The sequence below is a fragment of the Gobio gobio genome (genome assembly GCF_949357685.1).
Source record: "Gobio gobio genome assembly, chromosome: 20".
Lineage (NCBI taxonomy): Eukaryota > Metazoa > Chordata > Actinopteri > Cypriniformes > Gobionidae > Gobio > Gobio gobio.
In genome coordinates, this window is record NC_137113.1 from 12594775 (window position 1) to 12616209 (window position 21435).

The 21435-nt window shown below is 38.1% G+C and overlaps 1 protein-coding gene across 8 annotated transcripts in view; it reads left to right on the top strand.

The window, feature by feature from the left end:
* sdk2b (sidekick cell adhesion molecule 2b) overlaps positions 1-21435 on the top strand; it is a 422576-nt gene that overhangs the window by 289178 nt on the left and 111963 nt on the right. For all 8 annotated transcript variants that reach the window (XM_079801210.1, XM_079801212.1, XM_079801214.1 and 5 more), the window contains exons 3-4: positions 1324-1430; positions 5878-6025. In XM_079801210.1, coding sequence (XP_079657336.1) covers positions 1324-1430; positions 5878-6025 — 255 coding nt within the window. The remainder of the gene's footprint in view (positions 1-1323; positions 1431-5877; positions 6026-21435) is intronic.

Below are 21435 nucleotides of genomic sequence, written 5' to 3' on the forward strand. Positions count from 1 at the left end.
GTACATTTTTCAGGATTCTATTATAGATAGTTAATAGGAACAAAATTTTTTTGAAATATAAATCTTTTGTAATAATCTAAAAGTCTCTGTACTGTCATTTTTGTTTATCAATTTAGTGTGTCTTTGCTAAATTTAATATTTAATGTTAATGTTTTTTCTTTTTTTTCTTTCTTTTTTTTTATAAATATTACTGAACCTAAATTATTGAACGGTAGTGTAAACAAGTTTATTATTTAACTTTTTTTATTGTTTGTTTTTTCTTTTTTTTTTGTTACCAAAGCAATTATTAAGTATATAACAGATCAACGTATAAAACTTACATGTACAGCCTCAATTATTGTTATTTTTTTATCCTTTTTGGAAGCAAAGTACTGATCGACGAAACATAGCTATACCCATTTAGAATATATTGTATGTTCAATAGCCATGCAATTCCTGACCAGTGAAATTTAAATATGAATATTTTGGGGGGTTTTTTAGAACGACCCCCATGTATTACATGTAACAAAATTGTATGTGGATTTTTACTGCCAGGCTCAAAAAACACCATTAAAGTGTCATAAAAGTCCACATGACTTGTGCACTATACTGCATATGATCCTTTATACTTTAAAATGGCAGATATTCATTGCTCTGATCTTCATCAGTCAAACATGAGGAACTTTGTTTCATCCCATGGCTGTTAATTCATTCTCTGTGTGATTCAGTCTATTACAAACGAACAACAGAAGCAAGTAATTAACAGTTCTGTGGTCTCAGTTGGTTTTCTGCCATATTGGCTATAAAGAAAATAACAAGGGACTCGTGTAGAGGAACATAAAACTATTGGGACATGGTCTAATCATGTGCTATTTACTCACTCATAGGCCTCACTAGAACCTGGGGCAGCTTGTTTTACTTCAACATAGTCATTGTGTATGTTAGAGCGCCACCTACTGAAAGGAAAAGGCTCATGTGAGCACATTTACATTCTGCATTGAAAAAGAGGAATCAAGGTCATCACAATGAGATGGGAATAAGGGAATTTTTTTATAGTAGCTATTTATATTCTCTCAGGAGTTCCTCCATAAAAGATAAGGAACATACATAGAAATGAAAAAGACACGTTCTCCGCTGTGTCTGTGTGAGCCTGAGTGTTTTGACAGATTACAAAGATGTTTGCGAAGGACGGCAGTGACAGAATGAATGAGAGTCATTTGACCATATACATAAAACACTTATGAATCACAAAGGCACTCTGACAGTTTGGCATTACATTTTGCTTGATGCATAGTCATTATTGTGGTTTTGGAGAGTAAACCCGCTATGTTTTATCTCTCACAGGTATTTGATACCGTCTCTGGACAGATCGCATGCTGGCTTCTACCGGTGTATTGTGAGGAACAGAGTCGGGGCGTTGTTACAGAGGAGAACCGAAGTACAAGTGGCATGTGAGTAACCATAGTAACTCTCCACCACTTTGGATTTGTGTGTTTGTTCATCCTTGCGTGTGTGATACGGCCAAATTGTGCCCATAGTGTGTGTGTGTGTGTGTGTGTGTGTGTGTGTGTGTGTGTGTTTCACAGGAACGGCAGCTGTTGGTGAGGTGATGTACCTGTGTTTCATTAAAAACTCCTATCCAATGCCACAGCTGGTCCATTCTAACTTCCTCATTAGATTGATGAGGTTGTGCGGACCAATCGCGTCGCTCTCTCGGAATTTAATTAATTCCTCCGTTTTATAATCTGTTTAGCATGAGGAACAGCTGCTGCGCTTGAACCGAGTGGCAAGTCTCTGGTGTTTCAAGCCAGATTCAAGTTTCACTGCCTACTGTCCTCTCGCCGGTCATTTTTGAAGTTCTTTGTCTCAAAGTATGTGAGTGAAGCAACTTCCTGTCTGAAAATCACTCCACTCCTCACTCACTTCCTGCTCGCTGATCCGTGTTCACTCCATAGCAAAAATTGTACAAGAGTCACTGTAAATTCTTTCAATATGTTTGTTGAATATCACAAATGTGACCATGGACCACAAAATCAGTCATAAGGGTAGATTTTTTGAATAAATGAGCTTTCCATTGATGTATGGTTTGTTAGGATAGGACAATATTTGGCCGAGATGCAACTATTTGAAAATCTGGAATCTGAGGGTGCAAAAAATCTAAATATTGAGAAAATATGCTTTAAGGTTGTCCAAATGAAGTTTAGCCATGTATAATACTATTTTTCTATATATTTACAGTAGGAAATTTACTAAATATCTTCATAGAACATTATCTTTACTTAATATCCTGATGATTTCTGGCATAAAAGAAAAATCAATAATTTTGACCCATATAATGTATTGTTGGCTGTTGCCACAAATATACACGTGCGACTTATGATTGATTTTTGGTCCAGGGTCACAAATGTCTCGGCACACACAACAAATAAAATACTAGTCTGTTAATGTGGTTTTAAAAATTAATTTGTCATTCAAATACTCCCAATTTAAATGGACAGTTTTCTTAAATTAATAAATTGATTAAAAGTGACAGTAAAGACATTTCTAATTTTACAAAGATTTCTATTTCAAATAAATGTGTTTATTTTAAACATTTTGTTCATGAACGAATCAGCACAAATGTTTTCAACATTAAGAAGAAGAAATATTTCTTGAGCACCAAATCAGCATATGATTTCTGAAGGGTCATGTGACACTGAAGACTGGATTAATGATGCTGAAAATTCAGCTTTGCCATCACAGGAAAAATGATATTTCATAAAATTAAATTTTTTTTCCAAAAATATGTATGCAGATCAAATGATCAAATAAATGCAGCTTGTGAGCATAAGAAATGAAAAAAACTAAAAAAATGTTTACTAAAATTTGTTTTATGTTATTATTGACACAAGCACCTTCCCAGCAAGCAATAGCCGTCATTTCACCATTTCGGTTAACTATAGACCCAATATAATCCGGCCACGAGTAACCCTCGTCTAGCCAAAATAACCTTGAATTTGGTTACATGTCGATTTTGCCAAAACAACTTGCAAGATCTATGATATTCAATCATGTAAGCACAGTCAACAAGGTGACATTTCTTTGACATGTTGTTTTTGACTTCTATTACATTTTCACTGACAGCCCAAATTGTGCCTTGTTTTAGCCTAGACGCAGGGGCGATTCTAGGACTTTCATTTTAGGGGGGCTCAGCCCCCAGTGAGGGTATGAAAAAAAGTGGTAACACTTTAGTTTAGGGTCCAATTCTCACTATTAACTAATAGCTTATTAGTATGTTGGGATATTGGTTGTTTATTATTACTTTTAAAGCAAATATCAATGCCTTATTCTGCATGACCATATTTTACATCCCTTAATCATACAATGCAGGCAGAATCACTGAAGTCCCAAATGTGAGGTATTAAACTAAAATTTTGATTTCCATGATCTACATATGTGAATTTTATGATATTCTGAACGCCAAAAAAATAGATAACAATAGCTTGAAAACCATGTCAGTGGGCAGATATGACTGATAAAGTTTTTCCATTTTCGTCAGTGAAGACAGTAAACATATGTTTAACTGATATTTATATGTTCTATGAATCATTTTCGTAGACATGTTAACGCTACCAGGAAAGCTATAGGTAAATAAATTTATTAAATAAATTTACAATATGCACACTTTCATTACTATTAATCTTATGCCTAATCTGATAAAAACTTTTTTGTTAATATTTCTTGTTTGTTAATTACATAATGAATCACATTATAGGCCTATTTTCAATTAAAAATGGCGAAATTAGACAAAAGTTTATTCATTTGCCTGAATATTTTTTTCATTTGTTTAACATTTCTGATTTAAAGAAGCAGCTGTCAAATATGAAATGTTTAGTTTAGCTACTTGCATATCTAGCACTTGACGTCGAGTCATGCTGCTAAAATTTGCCCTCAGCAGCTCCTGTGTGAGCATAAAGCCCGCCTAACGTTACTCTGATTTGATTGGTTTTCCCAAATATTTTGACATTCACGAGCGGTGACAGACCAATGAGGCTCAGATCAACACACACACCTCTGCTTCTGACGTGTGCTCTGCTCGACGCTGCTGCGGATTGAAGAACACACTGATTAAAAGACAGGGCAAAGCCGAAGCCTCCCACCAGTTTCATAATTTATAAAGTTTAATCACACATTTTCAGGGGGGCTGGACAGAAGTTTATGGGGGGCTGAAGCCCCCCAAAAAAGGGCCTAGTGACGCCCATGCCTAGACGTCAGGGCTGTGTTTGGACGGCTATTAGACGTCTTTTAAACCCAAAATTACTTGCCGGGTTCATATTGGAACTAACACATCTGTGAATCGCCATATGTTCATAGTTAGTGGCCCATGCATGCTAAAAATAAAAAAATGGCCGACTGTCAGCCTGGCTGATGTATCGTTCCATCGCTTCTTATTATCGCCTTTCATTTCAGGATATATAGAGGTGCTTCACTTTTGGTCAAGATGGAAGTACTTAGAATTTATTTGCTTTTCTCATTTCCTTTTCAAGCACCTGCGCAATAATTGCCATCCAATTACCTTACGTTTTGTTTCAAGGATGAAGTGAGAGCAATCAAATACAGGAGTCAATACACAGGAAACGACATTGGGTCTTTCAAAGGCAGGACAATGCCGTACAATTTTTTAAGTGTTTTTTCTTAATTAGCTTTTTTGATGAATATTGCTCTTGATATTAAAGACGCTGCCTTTGATTTTTGAATCTCTTCCACACTGTGTAGCTCAAAATGGTGTCCGTTTCAAACTTTCTTTGCTAACAAAAGGAATAGTTCACCCAAAAGTGAAAGTTTTGTCATTTATTTGCCCCCATGTTATTCCAACCCCATATTACTTCCCTTCATCCTCTAACATTGTGCCTTAGACCTCCGATATTACAGGGTTGGAATGACATTAGAGTGAGTAATGGGAAAATTTTCATTTTTGGCTCTACTACCCATTTAAAACACACAAGTTGAGAGTGGAAGTGACAGTAAAGACTGTTACAAAAGATTTAAATTTCAGATAAATGCTGTTCTATCCATCAACGTATCAAACATTTTATTGAGAACCAAATCTGAAAAACTGAAGACTGGAGAAATGATGAATTATAATAATATGTCATAATATTACTGTTTTTACTGTATTTTTGATCAAATGAATGCAGCTTGTCGAGCACAAGAGACTTTATTGGAAAAGATTGTAAAGACCCTAGACTTTTTATTATTTTTAGGGTGAGTGAATGATGAGAAAATGTACATTTTTGGGGTTACTACCCTTTTAAAACACACAAGTTGAGAGTAAAAGTTGCTCCACAAGCCTTCTTTTCCAGTGTTATTGCCATTACTATTGATCGACCAGAAGTAATATATCTATTTATTCACAGGAAGTTTAGTTAAATACTCGTGTCCGTGTTAAAGCAACAAGGACGTTTGTTCTGCTGAATCAGATAGGGATGTACATAAGAATGACTGCTGATTTAACGCATGGTGAATGTCCGTTCGGATGAGTCAGTTCTGGTCATTGTCATGGCCAATAGCTAGCTGGCACATATCATCCCCAGTCCGACGGCAGCCGCGCCGATGTCTGGCACTGTGTCAGAGCACGTCTGTCAAATGCTGCCCAACTGAAGCAGATGGTGAAAGACACTAGAAAACACTGGAAATTTCGGCAGTGTGTCTCTGGCAAAAAGACAATAACACTGCAACTGTTTTATCCACTGATGTGGGCACTTGAACCAGAAATTAAAGTCCTGTTTGTATTTCTAACGGTGTTGTGAGTCAGAATGTAGACAGACGTTGAGTGCTAAATGCTAACATATGCACTATTTAACACTTTAACACGTGTAATTTGCTCACTCTTACCGTTTGTTTTGTGTTCGTCTGTAGATATGGGGAGTTTTGAGGAAGGGGAACGAGTCCAAGCCGTATCCCAAGGAGAAGGAGCCGTTATACCGGCGCCTCACATTCGCTGTTTCCCTCAACCACAGGTTACCTGGTTCAGAGACGGACGCAAAATCCCTCCCAGCAGTAGAATGTAAGTTTCTGAATCTGTTGGGTTCCTTTTCCTATTCCATCTTTATTTTGTCTTTATCTTTTTTCTTCCTGCAAGCAGTTTGATTGTACATGATTGTTTTTGAGGGATCTTTGTAGCTATACATTTAGTCCAGAGACACGCACACTGTTATATTGCCTCCAGGTGTGTTTCTGAATGTGTGTGGAGGTGTGTTTTGGTTGTTATATAGGCATTTATTGACTTGCTAGCGTGAGTGCTCTCAAAAGTTTGTTGTTGTGAGGAGTCTATCTGTCTATCTGTCTAGTGGCTTTGTAATATAATGTCAGTCAACACAATGAAATTTAGGGTGGTTTAATTTTTTTTTCTGAGTGATTGTTGCCAGCCAGCACCAGCATTTTTGTTCATTTTCACAAACGTTTCATGGCCCCCATATTTTGTTGTATGAATATCTGAACATGCAATATATCAAAAGAAAGACCAGGCCATCTGCTTTTAAAAAAAAGAAGCTTTTTTTAGTCTTTTTGTCAATGACTACATCCATATCAGATTCAGAACGATGATATGAAACAAAGATGGAGTAGAGTCCATCAACACCTCTAAATGCTTACACAGTCATGTACCTTGCCCTGGGTCGACATTTCATTAAGTAACATTTGCAGTTTATTTTATGCATATGATTACATATGATATTGCTTGTTTCTGCTTCTTCTTTGCCAGTGTTTTGATTAGCAGATTAAGTACTCTTTCAGAAGATGTGTCATAGCGCCCCCTAGTGTATAACAGTGAAAATACGGAAAGCAGGAAAATTCTGTCAATTCCAGGAGAGCGCTTTCTCGAAAATGACGGAAATTACCATCAATGGCGGGGAAAGAGTTAAAGGCCCTGATATACTCACAGAACCGTATTTCACCAGGTGCAACATGTTTCTGGATCAACATCTGTATTGATCCTGGAACAATATTGCAATCAGCCAATCAGATTTTATAGTTTATGTCAAGTTTAGGCTTACAACAAGGCTTCTACATCAGTGTTATTCACTATTATTTCTCTCTGATTTTATGGATAACTTATGGTTAGGTTTAGGGCTAGGGATATAGGACTAAAGTGTTGGACAGGCATGTTGTTCCAGGATGCAAAATCAGGACGTGCAATATACTCACAATGAAGTTCTTTTTTCGTTCTTTGTTTTGGGGTAAAAAAATAAAGTTTTAAATACCTTTGCAGCAATATACTGTTAACATACATATTAATGCCGCAATGCTGCTGAGACTTAAGTATAGAAGAATAAGTAGATATATGCTGCACGCTTTCCTCTCAAAAACAAAATAAACACACTACAAAAATGACAGCAGCGAGAAAACAGCAGTTAAGAAAGCATCTGATCATAGCAATGTGGATGTTTGAACAAGCTCTGCAATTTGACACTCCAGTCAAGTAAAGTCTCGTCAAGTATATTTATATCACACTTTATAGTTATACAATAGATTGCTTTAAACTAAACAGCTTTACAGTATTAAACTTGAAAAAACAGTGTCAGTGTTGCTTTCAATTAGAATTACACTTAAATTTCTACTATAAAGCGGCTCTCCAGTGTGTACATGTTTTCATTGATGGATGTCTCACCTCGACCGAAATGAACCAGAGAAGATTGCCATGTAAAAAAGGGCGGAGCCTCAGAGCCACACCTACATTTTACGCAATCGCCATGGACCAATGGTAGTTCCAAAGTGTTTATCAGCCGGAGCAAACTTTTCTGGAAAACAACTCTTAGTTTTGGCCTGATTTTGTTTGAAATTACGTCACACCAGTTCGTTCTTCTAATTAGGTTGAAGTATTTCGGGGCCTTAACCCTTTAACAACTATTTCAAACTGGCAATTCAAAGCCTCTGAGTGATGTGTCCAAGTATTTCCATTTCCTGTAATGTTTTTTTCTGTCTTCTTCACACTCTCTCTGCCTTTCTATGCTCCTTCCTGCACTCTTATATGCCGTGCTCACATATGAACGTCTGTTTCTAGCTCTGAGCCAAGGTTACCTCGTGCAAATGAGTGGAGCTGATAACATTTATTCCAGGAAAATCATTTAATTGAATTTTAATCAGGCCATTGCCACCTCCGTCGCAGTTTCAAAGACTCCGTGAAAAATGGAAATAAGCGTAACATTGACCGAGACGCCCATGGAGGACTGCTAGTCTGTCTGGGAGCGTCCTGCCGCTTCTGACTCGGTCTGCTCTAGATTGGTGAATTCTAATCTCTCGCTCTTTATTTTCGTCAGATTGTACTCATTTTGGTGGCCCTCAGTGAAAACTAGTTGTGCGGCCCAAGGGTCATGAAATGGAGAGTTTTCAGAAGCACAAAGCTTTCTCCCTCACCTCTCATCCACTCTGTGTCTCTTTTCCCTCTAATCATGCAATCACACAGCCCAGAAAAGAGCAGGATAATCAATGCCTGAGAGAGAGAGAGAGAGAGAGAGAGAGAGAGAGAGGGAGGGAGAGAGAGAGCGCGAGAGAGACGCGTTTCTCCATTTTCACTCACAACCCTGCCTCCCTTCAGCCACTTTGAGATTCTAGCACACAGGAATGCTGCTGCGGATGATAAAATGACATTTTCCAGCACTTTGCTTTTGAGTCGCCTACAGTGCTAATTTGTGTTAACAGAGCTGTTGACATTTTGCCAAATTATGTTAAGTTTATGTTACAAGGAAAGTATGAATTATAGAATAGCATTCTTGTTTTAAAAGACAACATGACAGTATTTGCATTTAATGTGACCACTGATTAAATAAGGGGAGGGTGAAATATCTTAGACTATTATATTATTACAGCACTTGCATAGCAGCGGCACTGTATAAGACATTTTGGCTATATGGTTTGTTCCAAACTTCTAACCTTAAGGGCCCTATTTTAACAATCTGAGAGCGCGTGGTCTGAAGCGCATGGTGCAGGTGCACTTAGGCCATGTCCGAATCCACTTTTGCTAGTTTAACGACGGAAAAAAACGATCGCCGCACGAGGCGCATGGTCCAAAAGGGTTGTACCTAGTCTCTTAATGAGTCATGGGTGTGTTTTGGGCGTAACGTGCATCAAACCGATCAGAGTCTCATCTCCCATTCCCTTTAAAAGCCAGTTGCGCTCGCGCCATGGCAGATTCGCAATTTACATTGCGGAATTTGCAAGCGGAAAAACTGAATGCTTCTCAAGAGAGGAATCCTTTTATTTTTAATATTTGGCATGTTTGTGTGCTGCTGCACGTCCCTGTGTGTGTAACAAGCAGAGTGTATGCGCGTTGTGCACCCGCCTATAGGCGCATATTACTTACGCACCCTTTAAATAACACAAAAAATACTGCGCTATTGACTTTAGACCAGGTTTTTGTTGGTCAATGGCGCAGTCGTTTTCAGTTGCCTCAAAAGCAATGTGCCAACAATGCGCCTGAACACACCTTGCTTTCAGACCAGCACACCCATGGGCGAACAGATGGGCGCGAGTGCATTTGCTATTTAAACAACGTGGCGCAGGACGTGAAAATGATAACTGCGTCAGGCTGAAACTAGCATAAAAACACTTGCGTCGCATCAGGGTTGCATTGCGCCGGGTGCATGATAGGGCCCTAAGTATCTGTAATTATTTTGGCCTGAATCACTTAAAGGGATAGTTCACCCAAAAATTAACATTTTGTCATTATTTACTCACATTCATGTTGTCCCAAACCTGTATGACTGACTGTAAATGTGGTCAATTATAATTTCATGTTGTTTTTAAGCACTTTCTTACTGAACTGTACATGAATTAAAGTTTAAATGGAGACGCAATTCACAAAAAATTATTTGAGCATCGTTTTTATACCTGATTTACCAGAGGAATTATTTAAATCAGGTAACAGCAGACACTGCATAAAAATGTGTGCTTTATGTCATTTGCACGCCATAATTCCCCATTTTGCAGGGTGTTTCAGAGTGCTAGGTTGTGAAAGATTTAACAGACTTCCACAATCTAGCATTCTATGCTGGAACTGTATACAGCATCACTCCATCAATGCAGTCCAGGCAATGTGCATCTGGATATATGCCCAATTAAAATGCCTTTCTACATCATTTGATCATCATTAAGTGAATTACTGCTGCTATAATCAATACAATATGTAAACAAACCATTTCTCTTAAATTAAATTCCACTTATTGCTTTTCGTGGAAGGTAATAGTGTAATGTAATTTGCCCCAGGCATTTATAATCTGACCCAAGAAACACTTTTTTCATATTGCAGATCCTGTAGCATTTGTACAGATATCTTTGATGCAGTAAGGTGGTTTTAATGAATGCGCGAGAGCTGAAAACAGTTATAGAAATTCAAAAAGCCATTTAACTCACTCAGAACGCTTCATCTTGAGCGTTTGTGTGTGCGCAGCCACTGAAGTCTGACCAACATTTGCCCATTAACCAAATTATTATTATTTTTCTTTTCTCATGTTGTGCAAGAAGAAAATGAACAGATTTTTGTTGTAAATTGAGTTGTAGATTGGTAAAGCTTGTCCAGCAGAAGTAGCAGTCTTTCTCTCTCCACGCTCCCCTGACTCTAGTTTCCCCTTGATGAGACAATTTCGTGCTGAGATGCTACAACTTGGACTCTCTCTACTCCATCCCGGCTCCGCAGCTGCTCCTGTTGTCTGTGCTGCTCTCAGCTTGAATTTTTTTTTATATTTTGCCTTTTCTATAGTGGTCTATCTATCTGTCAGTCTGTCCATCCATTTGTCATGTAAATGTACCTGTTATACTTAATTTTCCTGGTTAAATAAAAATTACATAAATAGAGAGACCAAATACAATTCTATTTTGTATTTTTACACTAACTATGTAACATTCTATTTATTAAAACCAAGTATACATTTCACCAAGTTAGCGTTTTTACACATTTTTACATTTAATAATAACTAAAGGGAGTACAAATTTAAACAATATATATTATTTGGGAACTAGGGATGTAACGGTGAGGAAATTTTCCCACCGGTTAATCGACGTGTGACAATACCGGTAATACCAGTATCAACGGCTGGGGCTTTTATATTGCTAATTCTAAACCGAAAGTAAAATGTGCACGGCCGCATAACGGAGCGGAGCAAGGCGAGTGTTTTCAGTGAGTTCCTATGGAAGTTAAGCTTCCAGAATGAACTGAAAACGCGCCAGTGGACACGCACCGCGAATGACAGTGCGGCCGTAAATGAATGACAGTGTGGCCATGCGCATATACTTTCGGTTTAGAATTAGCGTCAATTCGGAGGCAGGTTGCTTGAATGGTGGGTTCATTAGCCTATTATTCTTAATGAAAAACACAACAACAAAACAGTACAATGACAATGACAAATTCACTTAAATAGGCGCTTTCCATGTACTTCCGCGGTAATCTTGTCTGTCAACTCTTCGCTCTCGTGATGAATGAAATCGAATTCCTGCTGCGTTTGTGCTGCGACTCCCCTTCGGCTCACGCTGTATTAAGCGGACACGTTCAGTTTTTAATTGTAGTGTTCGTTCTCGAACTGAACTAAATTATTTTATTACTATAAAAATTAAAACGACGTCCGACTATCGCAGCAAGCCTATTTTGAACTAATGTTCAGCTTTTCTTTTTAATAACTTATTTTCAGCAGTCATCAAGCTTATACACAGAAACGAAGATGTACCTTTAATTTCACCAAGCTGATCGCTCAATAAAACTCCCCACAGTCATCTTGTTTTCAGGCCATTTCAAGTTTGATTTTGACGTGACATAAAGAGGCGATATTAAAGTGTCTGAGTTGTTCCTTTTTTATTAGTCTTCTCATTAACGCCATCATTATCTTCATTCAGGCCAATTCGAGAGTGCGCATGAAAACAATAGGCGGGATTTATCGCACAAACCAATCATATCCGATCATATCCAATCATTGCACGATGGAGGCATTGCTTTCTCTCACATGACTTTCCCCCATTCATTCTCCATTACCCCCCTCTCTCCCCCCAAAATCACCACACACTTTGGTTTGGTCTGTTAAAAGTCAATGGGCTCAGGGGAGGCAAGCCTCCTGCAGTATTGCCTGCAGGTGTTGCTGTTGGACAGTGTTTCTTTATAAAAATGTGTGACTTTTACACTTTTTAATGTCACATGTTGTAATATTTGCATTGTTTTATTTGTTGTAATATAGATTATTTTCTCATCCAGTTTTATTAGAGGAGACACTGCGCCCCTTGTCCCACAGCAGTCTTGCGTGGCGGAGACGGCACCCTCCCTTCATTACCTTCCTGCCTACAGGGAGCGAGAGAGCGGCTTGAAAGCAGTCATTTAACCGCAATAGCCATTAGTCTTTCATTATTGAATGGGAATGCAATTGAAAGGCCCTTTTCCACTGGCTGCATTTGATTTGTTGTGTTATTTGGGAGGGCTAATGTTGTGTATAATCAGAACCTCGGATGGTAAACACATTCCAGGAGCTGCTCCACTCCAAACAAGAGTTAAAGGAAAGGTGCTGTTCTGTTTTTCTATTTAGTTTTCACCCCTTGCGTTCCGACCTATTCCACTAAAGAATTCGATTTAGATAAGAGGCCAGTAGTCCTTGGCGTTTGGATGACTGCTTCTCATTTGACACTCTCCTCTTCGAGATTCTCTTTTCTAAAACATCATTTCTAACAGGATACCCTTAAATGCGTGGTAGTTAAGGATTCAGGCAGCTCTTGTGACACACTCCGGCACAAACCAGTCCCTCCATAATGGCAGTCATTTCCAGCGCAAAGTGTGTTTTAGTGATGGCAGGACACAGGTGACAGCATTTCTATAGTATGCAGACATGCCTCTGAATAAAGAGATTATATGTATAACGTTGTATTATAGATTTGACATCACTCCTTTTAGTAAATATCTGCATTTCTCTTAGTATAATCACAGATGTGAGCCAGTTTTACCCACCATTTGCATATTATGCACTTAGTGTGTTTGCATGCAATTTTCTAATTAAGGTCCATGTTTTGGATCAAGCTTTAATCTGAAAAAGATGTTTATGTTTCCCAGCTATTTGACTATTCCTTCTATTCTGGGAATATAGGAAGTGCTTACAGACAATTCATTTGAATAATACCGTACAGTAATTTAATAAACTGATTTATTCCCTCCGACAATAGCACACAGGAGCACAAAATGCAGGTCATGAGTCTCTTTACACGCCTGTATAGATTTATGTGCATTTCTAAAAATAATCTCTTTTCTCCCTCAAAAAATGCTTCACAGCCCCTTAGTCACGCAGCTACACAAAATGTGTAAGTGTACCATAAATTCAACCATCTGCACCTGCAAAACGCAATATGGTGATGATAGCAAAACGCTGTGAAAAATCTTGGTTGCATTTGGAGTATTCAGAATGCTTGTACATTTAACCATCGTCAGTGTGGAGTTATTTGACTGAATCATACTGTAAATAGATTGTAATATTATCCTTCCTGACGCCAAGGTCATAGAGCCCTAGCAGATTTGATCCAAACTAGCATTGCATCTATTTTTCATTGACATATAAGGCTTACAGCAGTTTAGCAAGGATGGTTATGCTAAACGCTTAAGACACATGGGCTGGCTCAGGTTCCTGTTAGTGGGTGGTAAAATTGAGGTTTTATTTGAGGCCTGAATGTATTTGACTAGTGTCAGAAAGGATTTCCTTTCAACAGACGCTGATGGCACCAGAGGGGCTACTTCTGTTTTTCTGCATCGCAAAACTTGAGATATTGGCTGCAGCAATAGCATTAGCTTTTGTTTGTTAGACAGGTGTTGCTCGCATAATGTGTGCACAACATGTTCCTTTACTCCTGGCTTTCCATTCCTGGGCATTTCCCTGGAAAATTCAAGCATATTCTTTTTGTCAGTTTTATTTGACCACCTGTATTCAGCTTGCGCTGTGTGTATGTGCTTGTCAGTATTTGTAAGTGTTCCCAGATATATTTACCATGCCTGTGTGCGTGTGATATTCACTCGAGATCCTATTCCCTCTAAAGGGACTGTGGCTTGTGCCGCGCGTATTTGTCTAAGTGTAATAGAGGTCATCGACTGCAGACCCTGCTGCTCCCCGGAGAGTGCCAAAAGAGCACTGCACTGACAAATGCCATTCCACTCGCCATTGTGTACATATAACTGTTATAGTGGGTCACCAAACACACACATACCAACGCTGGTGCACACAAGCTCACAAAACCCAGTATGCTGTCTTAGTGTCTGCAGCTCCCTTCTGACAGATTTGACTGATTTGAAATGTTTTCATAGGCAGCAGCTCGACTCAATCGTTTCCAGTTAAATTTGACATTAGCATGTTGCTAAACTAACAGTCCCTTGATAAGTAAAGCATCATCTGCTGGTTTAAAGGGGAATATTTTGCTATAAAAAATAATGTAATTTATGTTATAGACATGAAATGTCTATATCTGAGAAAAAAAAAAAGAACACTGTGGTTCCTATCACACACCAGGCGTGACACAAGTGTTTTTATGCTAGTTTCAGCCCGACACAGTTATGATTTTCATGTCCAGCGCCACGTTCTTTAAATAGCAAATGCACTCGCGGCCATCTGTTCGCCCATGGGTGTGCTGGTCTGAAAACAAGGTGTGTTCAGGCGCATTGTTGCGCCTTTGCTATTGTCAGGCAACTAAAAAAACAAAAACCTGACCTATATTTATAATAGGCTAATAATAAAAATAATACACAGTATTTTTGTTTTGATTAAAGGGCACTTTAGCAATATTTTACACTCTGCTTGTTACACACACAGGGATGCGCAGCCGTGCACAAACATGCTAAATATTATAAACAATAGGATAACAATGTAAAAGATTATTATTGTGTACATAAAGATACAAATCTCATAATGGATAGTCATTGCATGTATCAGAATTACCTACAGTTGCAAGAAAAAGTATGTGAACCGCTTGCAGAATCTGAAAAATAAGATCATACAAAATGCATTATTTTTTTATTTAGTGCTGTCCTGAATAAGATATTTTACATAAAAAAATGTCACCCCCCGGCTCTTAATGCATCGTGTTTCCTTCTGGAGCATCAGTGAATGTTTGAACCTTTTTTAATAGTTATGTTTTAGTCCCTCAATTGTCCTCAGTGTGAAAAGATGGATCTCAAAAGCATACAGACACTGCTGGAGAGGGTTCAAATATGCAAACGATGCTGGAAAACTGAAGAATGTGCAGGACCTGGAGGATTTTTCTGAAGAACATCGGGCAGTTGAACTGCTCAAGACAAAAAGGGACTGATGAACAACCATCACAAAACAAAAAAACAGCCGCAGATCATCCAGGGAACGACACACAGTATTGAGAATTAATGGTTCATAAACTTTTGAATGGGGTCATATTAATAAATTCAGCTATTTTTTTGTCTTGTGGACTATATGTAAAAAAAAAAAGTAAAATATCTTATTCAGGACAGTACTAAATAAACAAAATGACCTGCATTTTGTATGATCTCTCTTATTTGAAATTATTCACATTTTCACAGATTCTTCAAGCGGTTCACATACTTTTTCTTGCAACTGTAATTCACAGTAATGACAACCAATCGTGGCAATACACACATGTATTTAAATTGACTCGTCAGGTTGAGGGTGTCTATAATCCGCCATGTAAATAGCCATCTGCAATGGTGCAAGCGCACCGGGCTTTTAAAGGAAGTGGGAGATGAGACTCTGATTGGTTTATTGCACGTTACACCCAAAACATACCCATGATTCATTAAGAGACTACGTACAACCCTTTTGGACCTTGCGCCTGGTGCGCCGACCAATCAAACGTGGATTTGGACACGCCCTAAGTGCACCTGCGCCATGCGCTTCAGACCATGCGATCAGATCATTAAAATAGGGCACAAAGTGAAATAAGCACATGTTTGTTTGCCGGGTCAATTGTAATTTATGCAGTTTAGCGGCCATTGTACAAAAATATTTGCCTATCCACCTTTTTCCTGAGTTTAACTATGAGCGCCGTCATGAGGAATTCAAACTTTTGTTTAGATGCTGTCCTGTTCCGGTCTCCATAGGAACACATTGTCAAAACGAGGTAAAAAGAACGTCTGAATTAACTAAACAGAAATGTTTTTGAACATTACTAAAGCTTAAAACGTGGCAGGGTTAAGCTGTGCACTTGTTGGCTGCTATATAACAGCAATAAAAGGAAAAAGGAGGATATGCCATGATTTACCCATCAGAATCAAGTATTTCAGAGAGCCTTATAATAAGCATAACAGTTGCACACATAGAATATTTGGTTAAATTGTGATTTTGTTTTAATTAATTATTTTTTATCTATACCTGTCAGTATTAAATGAAATATTAGTGCACTATTGTTCAAAGGTTTTAGGTCACTTGAAATAAATTAATGATTTTATTCAGCAAGGACACATTAAATTGATGTTGAGTGTAGAGTGTTGTAAAACATTTCTAATAAGTTCTGAATAAAACTATTAATCAAGGCACTTATCATGGTTTCCATGAAAGTAAAAGAGTTATTTTAAACTGTAATAATATTTCACGATAGTACTGTTTTTTTACTCCGGTGCAGCCTTGGTGGGCATAGTAGACTTCTTTCAAAAACATTTTAAAAAATCACACTGACCCCAAACTTTTCTCTTTTTGTGCATTCTGGGATTGCCTTCTCCTCTAAGGTTTAATACAATGCAGATTTTGGCCAAAAAGATGTATGTATGCTGTACTTTTTGGAACAGCCTTTGCATTGAGTGTGAACCATAGACTGTAAAAAAAAATAGGTGTGAACCTGTGTTGCCAGACCCTTTTCACATTTCCGGGTTTCTCAGAGCAGAAGTCGTCATAGTTGGGTTAAATATTATAGCGATTAATTCATTAAATATTTTTTTGTGTGCCCATTTGCTCAGATAGCAAAACAAAAACTCCACAATAGTGATTTCACAACTTTCAAAGGGAGGGAAAAATAGAGTGAGATTAATAAGGGCAGTCAAAAGATAGAAATATGTAAATTTTTACCATCACTCCCATAGAAGCTGTATTAGAAACACCCTCACAGTAGCGGTAACTTGTTTTTTGTAATTTGATGCAAAAGTAATAAAATACAAAGTATTAGTGTTATAAATGTACATATATAAAAATAAAAATAAAATGAAAATACAAAAATTTGCAGGATTTATGATATTGATGACCGTGTCATCATAGTCTGTGAAAAGGCCTTTAGCCATTTAGCTGTTATAAACCACGGCTTCATGGTAGGGCTGTCAAATAAAAATTAGAATTTCGAATATTCGTCGAATTTACAAAAAAAATGCACATTCGAATGCAAAAACCGTGCATTCGAATTTTTGGTAGAGGCGTGCGAGACATGACGATGACAGAACTGACGCGGTTTGTTTATCCAGGACAGCGCGGTGCGGCTGTGTTGTTCATTTGAAAAAAGGCGGAAAAAACAGTGAGGACTCGGAGTCAGAGAGAAAATGGGTAACCTGTTCGACGCTGTATACAGTCAGACACAGAGCAGTGCAGAAGAAAGCAATCAGGGCTTTGGAGCATGAGATGGATATAAATGAAAGAGAAGATACGCTAGATACCCGCTGAAGAAAATCCTCTCAGTTGGTGGCAAAATCACGCGGTATAACATTATATGTATCCACATATTGCGCAGCTGCAAAGACATACTTGACCATACCTCAGCAAAAAACGCTCAGCACTCGCTGCAGGTCAAGTTGATTGTTTGGTGTTTTTAACGAACAATATGTAGATGTTTAGTGGGTGGAAATGGATTGTTTCTGAATGTCAGTTTGCTATTTTGTGTATTAAGTTACATTGTCTGTTGAAGCGTGTTTTCTCAGGTTACTGATGCACTTGCAGTTTAATGCACTTTTGTTACCTAATTTTCCTTACATGCTCATTAATGAAATTATATTTGATTTAATAACAATTGTTTGAAAATTTAATGCACTGTAAAAAGTGAATGTCATTTCATATCAATAAAAGACGCGATGCTTGATTTGGTTTAAATTTGCTTGTTGCGCTTGCTTGCGCCCTCTTGTGGGCATAGGAGAAACTACAGTACTTTTTCCGTCTAAAATTCAGTATTGCCTTTAGAATTCAAATATAATTCGGATTTTGATAATATTTAAGAAAGAAATTCGAATTTAGCTTTTCAGCAATTTTGACAGCCCTACTTCACGGGGTGTATTGCTTTTGTAAAACGTTTACCACACAATATTAAAACCAAGCAATATGTATCAACGTAAAGTAAAATAGCTAAAAGCCTTGCTTCCGCTGGAAAAGAAAATAGTTCCTGACCGTGAACAGCTACAAAAGTTACATTCTTACGCCATTAGATGGCGGCCAAGACTTTTATATTGGACTGAAACTTGTTGTGAACACGAAGCAAAACGCAGCCGACATTCAAACAAGGGGGTCATCCTACACCCGGAAAGCGTACCTTCCATAGGGGCAGCCATTGCTAACCAAGCCATCACCTGCTGTTAGCATTCCATTGACTCCCATTCATTTTGGCATCACTTTGACAGTGAATATCTTTACATCTGAGGCGTTTAAAGACTCCATTTGTCCATTGTTTACTTCTAAAGAAACACGACAATGTATAAAAGGCTCCATTACCTTGTATCTTACACTATCGCCCTGTAGAAGACTTTTTTGTAAAATATAAGCTAACGATTGCGTCATAACCTCGCGACTCTGTCGCGCAGTAGAGAAATGACAGAATATACCCGTATAGATAGGAATCATTAACTTACTGGTACTGGCGTTACATTTTAAAATAAATAAATACAATGCAAAATGACAAAATAATTAATCAGAATACTTACCAAAAGTTGCCCCTGCTCACACTCTCAGTCTCTGCAAGATTTAGTGATTCAGATTTCACTTAGCACAACTACTAGAAGACTTAAAACTGTCAGACAGGTTGCTCACGTCACATCTACGTCGTCAAGCTCAGTCTGAGGCTGCCCAGAACGCTCAGCCATCAGGAAGTGAGAGCTTCTAATTGACTTAACTTTTCGGCGTTGAAGTCTATGGGGTCACTGTGTCCATTTGTTTTACTGTCTATGCATTCAAACTGATTTTTTATTATGAACATAGGACTAACCTGAATGCTTTATCTACATGCAGGTAACACTCGTCACTCAATCTCTCTCACACACAATACATAATACAGTAAGCTTCAATAAACAACATCAATGAGGAATTGGAACTGACCTGCAGACTCTATGGTTTATGCAAACGTACTGTGTGAATTCTCTCAGAACAGCATTCTTTAGCAGACTTAAATGTGGGATTGCAGTAAGTGAATGTGGTAAATAGCTTTGATGAGAAAACACAACTCAACAGTGATTCTAATTTCTCAGCGCTGTGATTCAACGAGAAACAGTCACTGATCACAGATTCCATGAAATCTTTCCACAAACACGTGGGAATACACACAAACACACAGAGAGAGAGAAAGGAAAGAAAAAAGTGATATAGGTGCAAAAAAGTATGTGTTTTTGGAATTATTTACACAAAAAAATGTGTGCAAAACTGTAATATTGTTGACGGTTGCTAAGATGATGCTACTATATGCAGCTGCAGCTGCTAAGGTGTGATTTTTGAGTGCTGTTGTGTGGTTGTTAAGGTGACGCGGGTGGTTGCAAGGGAATTGCCTACTATCTATATGATGTTCTGATAACATGGAACCAATACGAAGAGTAAAAGCATGTCTTTCCGCAATAAGCCACTTGTATGATTTGATTTATCATTCTTGTCCTTTTATGCACAATTTTGTTTGTTGAAATCCCCCAAAAAACAAGGAAAAAAAACTGCCCCATTTTGCTTTATTTCACCCCCATTCACTGTATATTAGGGGTGTTACAATATATCGCGTCTCAGTATATCGCAATACAAAAATGCAACAATATGTATCGTTGATAGCGACAATCTGTATTGCTTGAGTTTTAGGGTCAGTACTAGATTTAAACGACTATATACACCGATCAGGCATAACATATGACATAGAGGCATGGACTCCACTAGACCCCTGAAGGTGTGCTGTGGCATCTGGCACCAAGATGTTAGCAGCAGATCATTTAAGTCCTGTAAGTTGCGAGGTGGGGTCTCCATGGATTGGACTTGTTTGTTCAGCACATCCCAGAGATGCTCATTATGGTCATAATGTTATGCCTGATCAGTGTAAAATGTTGAATATAATGTATAATAATGCAATGGGGAATATTTGTGGGTCCTGATAATGCCAAATATTATATGTTATCAGTAAAAAGTGGCCAACATTATTATAAATATATCAAGTCAGTGACAGAGTGCAAGCATATTCGTCTAAAATAACAGCTTCAGATTCATGAATATTTTTATTCTGGTGTCACCAATTTAGCATTTGAATCAACGGTACATTTTTTGTTAGCATTTTACCATGTCTTGGAGTATTGCAATAATATTATAGTGTGAGTTCAGTATCATGATATGTATCGAATCGTGACATAAGTGTATCGTTTTACTATATTATGTCATAATTCCTAATGGGTGTCTGGATTACATGTGCTTTGGCATTTATATAATTTACCTCTGTCATATGTTGTCACCACATAAAATGGGTTTATAGGCTTCATCTTATTTTATATTCATCTGTGCCTTTCAGAAATATGTATATGTGCAATATGTATAAGTATTGTGGGACTTGTACAATAATGTTTATGCATGACCTGTATCATGTGTGCACTGTCAGTCAGGAATTTGGTTCTTGCATGTAGATTATATATTAGTGTGCGTGTGTGTGTGTGAATGTGCATGAAGGTATGAGGAATAACAATGTATGTGCATATATAAATGCGTATGTGTGTGTGTGTTCTTCACCGCCTCATTAGTTGCTCGGTCTGCTAGCTGTGTCTTTATTCTCATTTTATGTGCTCAGGTTTAGGGAATCACCTGAGATTAATTTGCAGTCTTGGGCCGCTCGCTTCAATCCATAATTCAGCAGCAGTGTGGCTCTCTCCCTGACACCTGCCGCACCAGGACCCAGGCAGAGTGAAATATTCACTACAGATCATCACACCACAGCCGTTCGCCCTTATTAACCGGCCCCTTATCCGTCTGGAACGATGCATAGTGGGCCGAAAACGAGAGAAATTTGAGACCAAGTGTGTGCATGAGGAGATATTAAAATCAATCATCCGCTCTTATGTCATCCCTCTATGTTGAGCTGCTCTAATCATACAGCAGTCATTAATCATTTCAGGAGGTTGATGTAATATCCTGTGACAGCCAGCTGCGCTCGAGCGTAATGTCTTTATCAGGCTGTTGTTAAGGTTTATCTTCAGACGGCATGTAGGAATCGGATGAGGCTTTTTGCTTTTTAATAAAATGCTGTTAAAATCCTTAGCGTAATATCGCTTATCAATCCAGTAAATGCAGT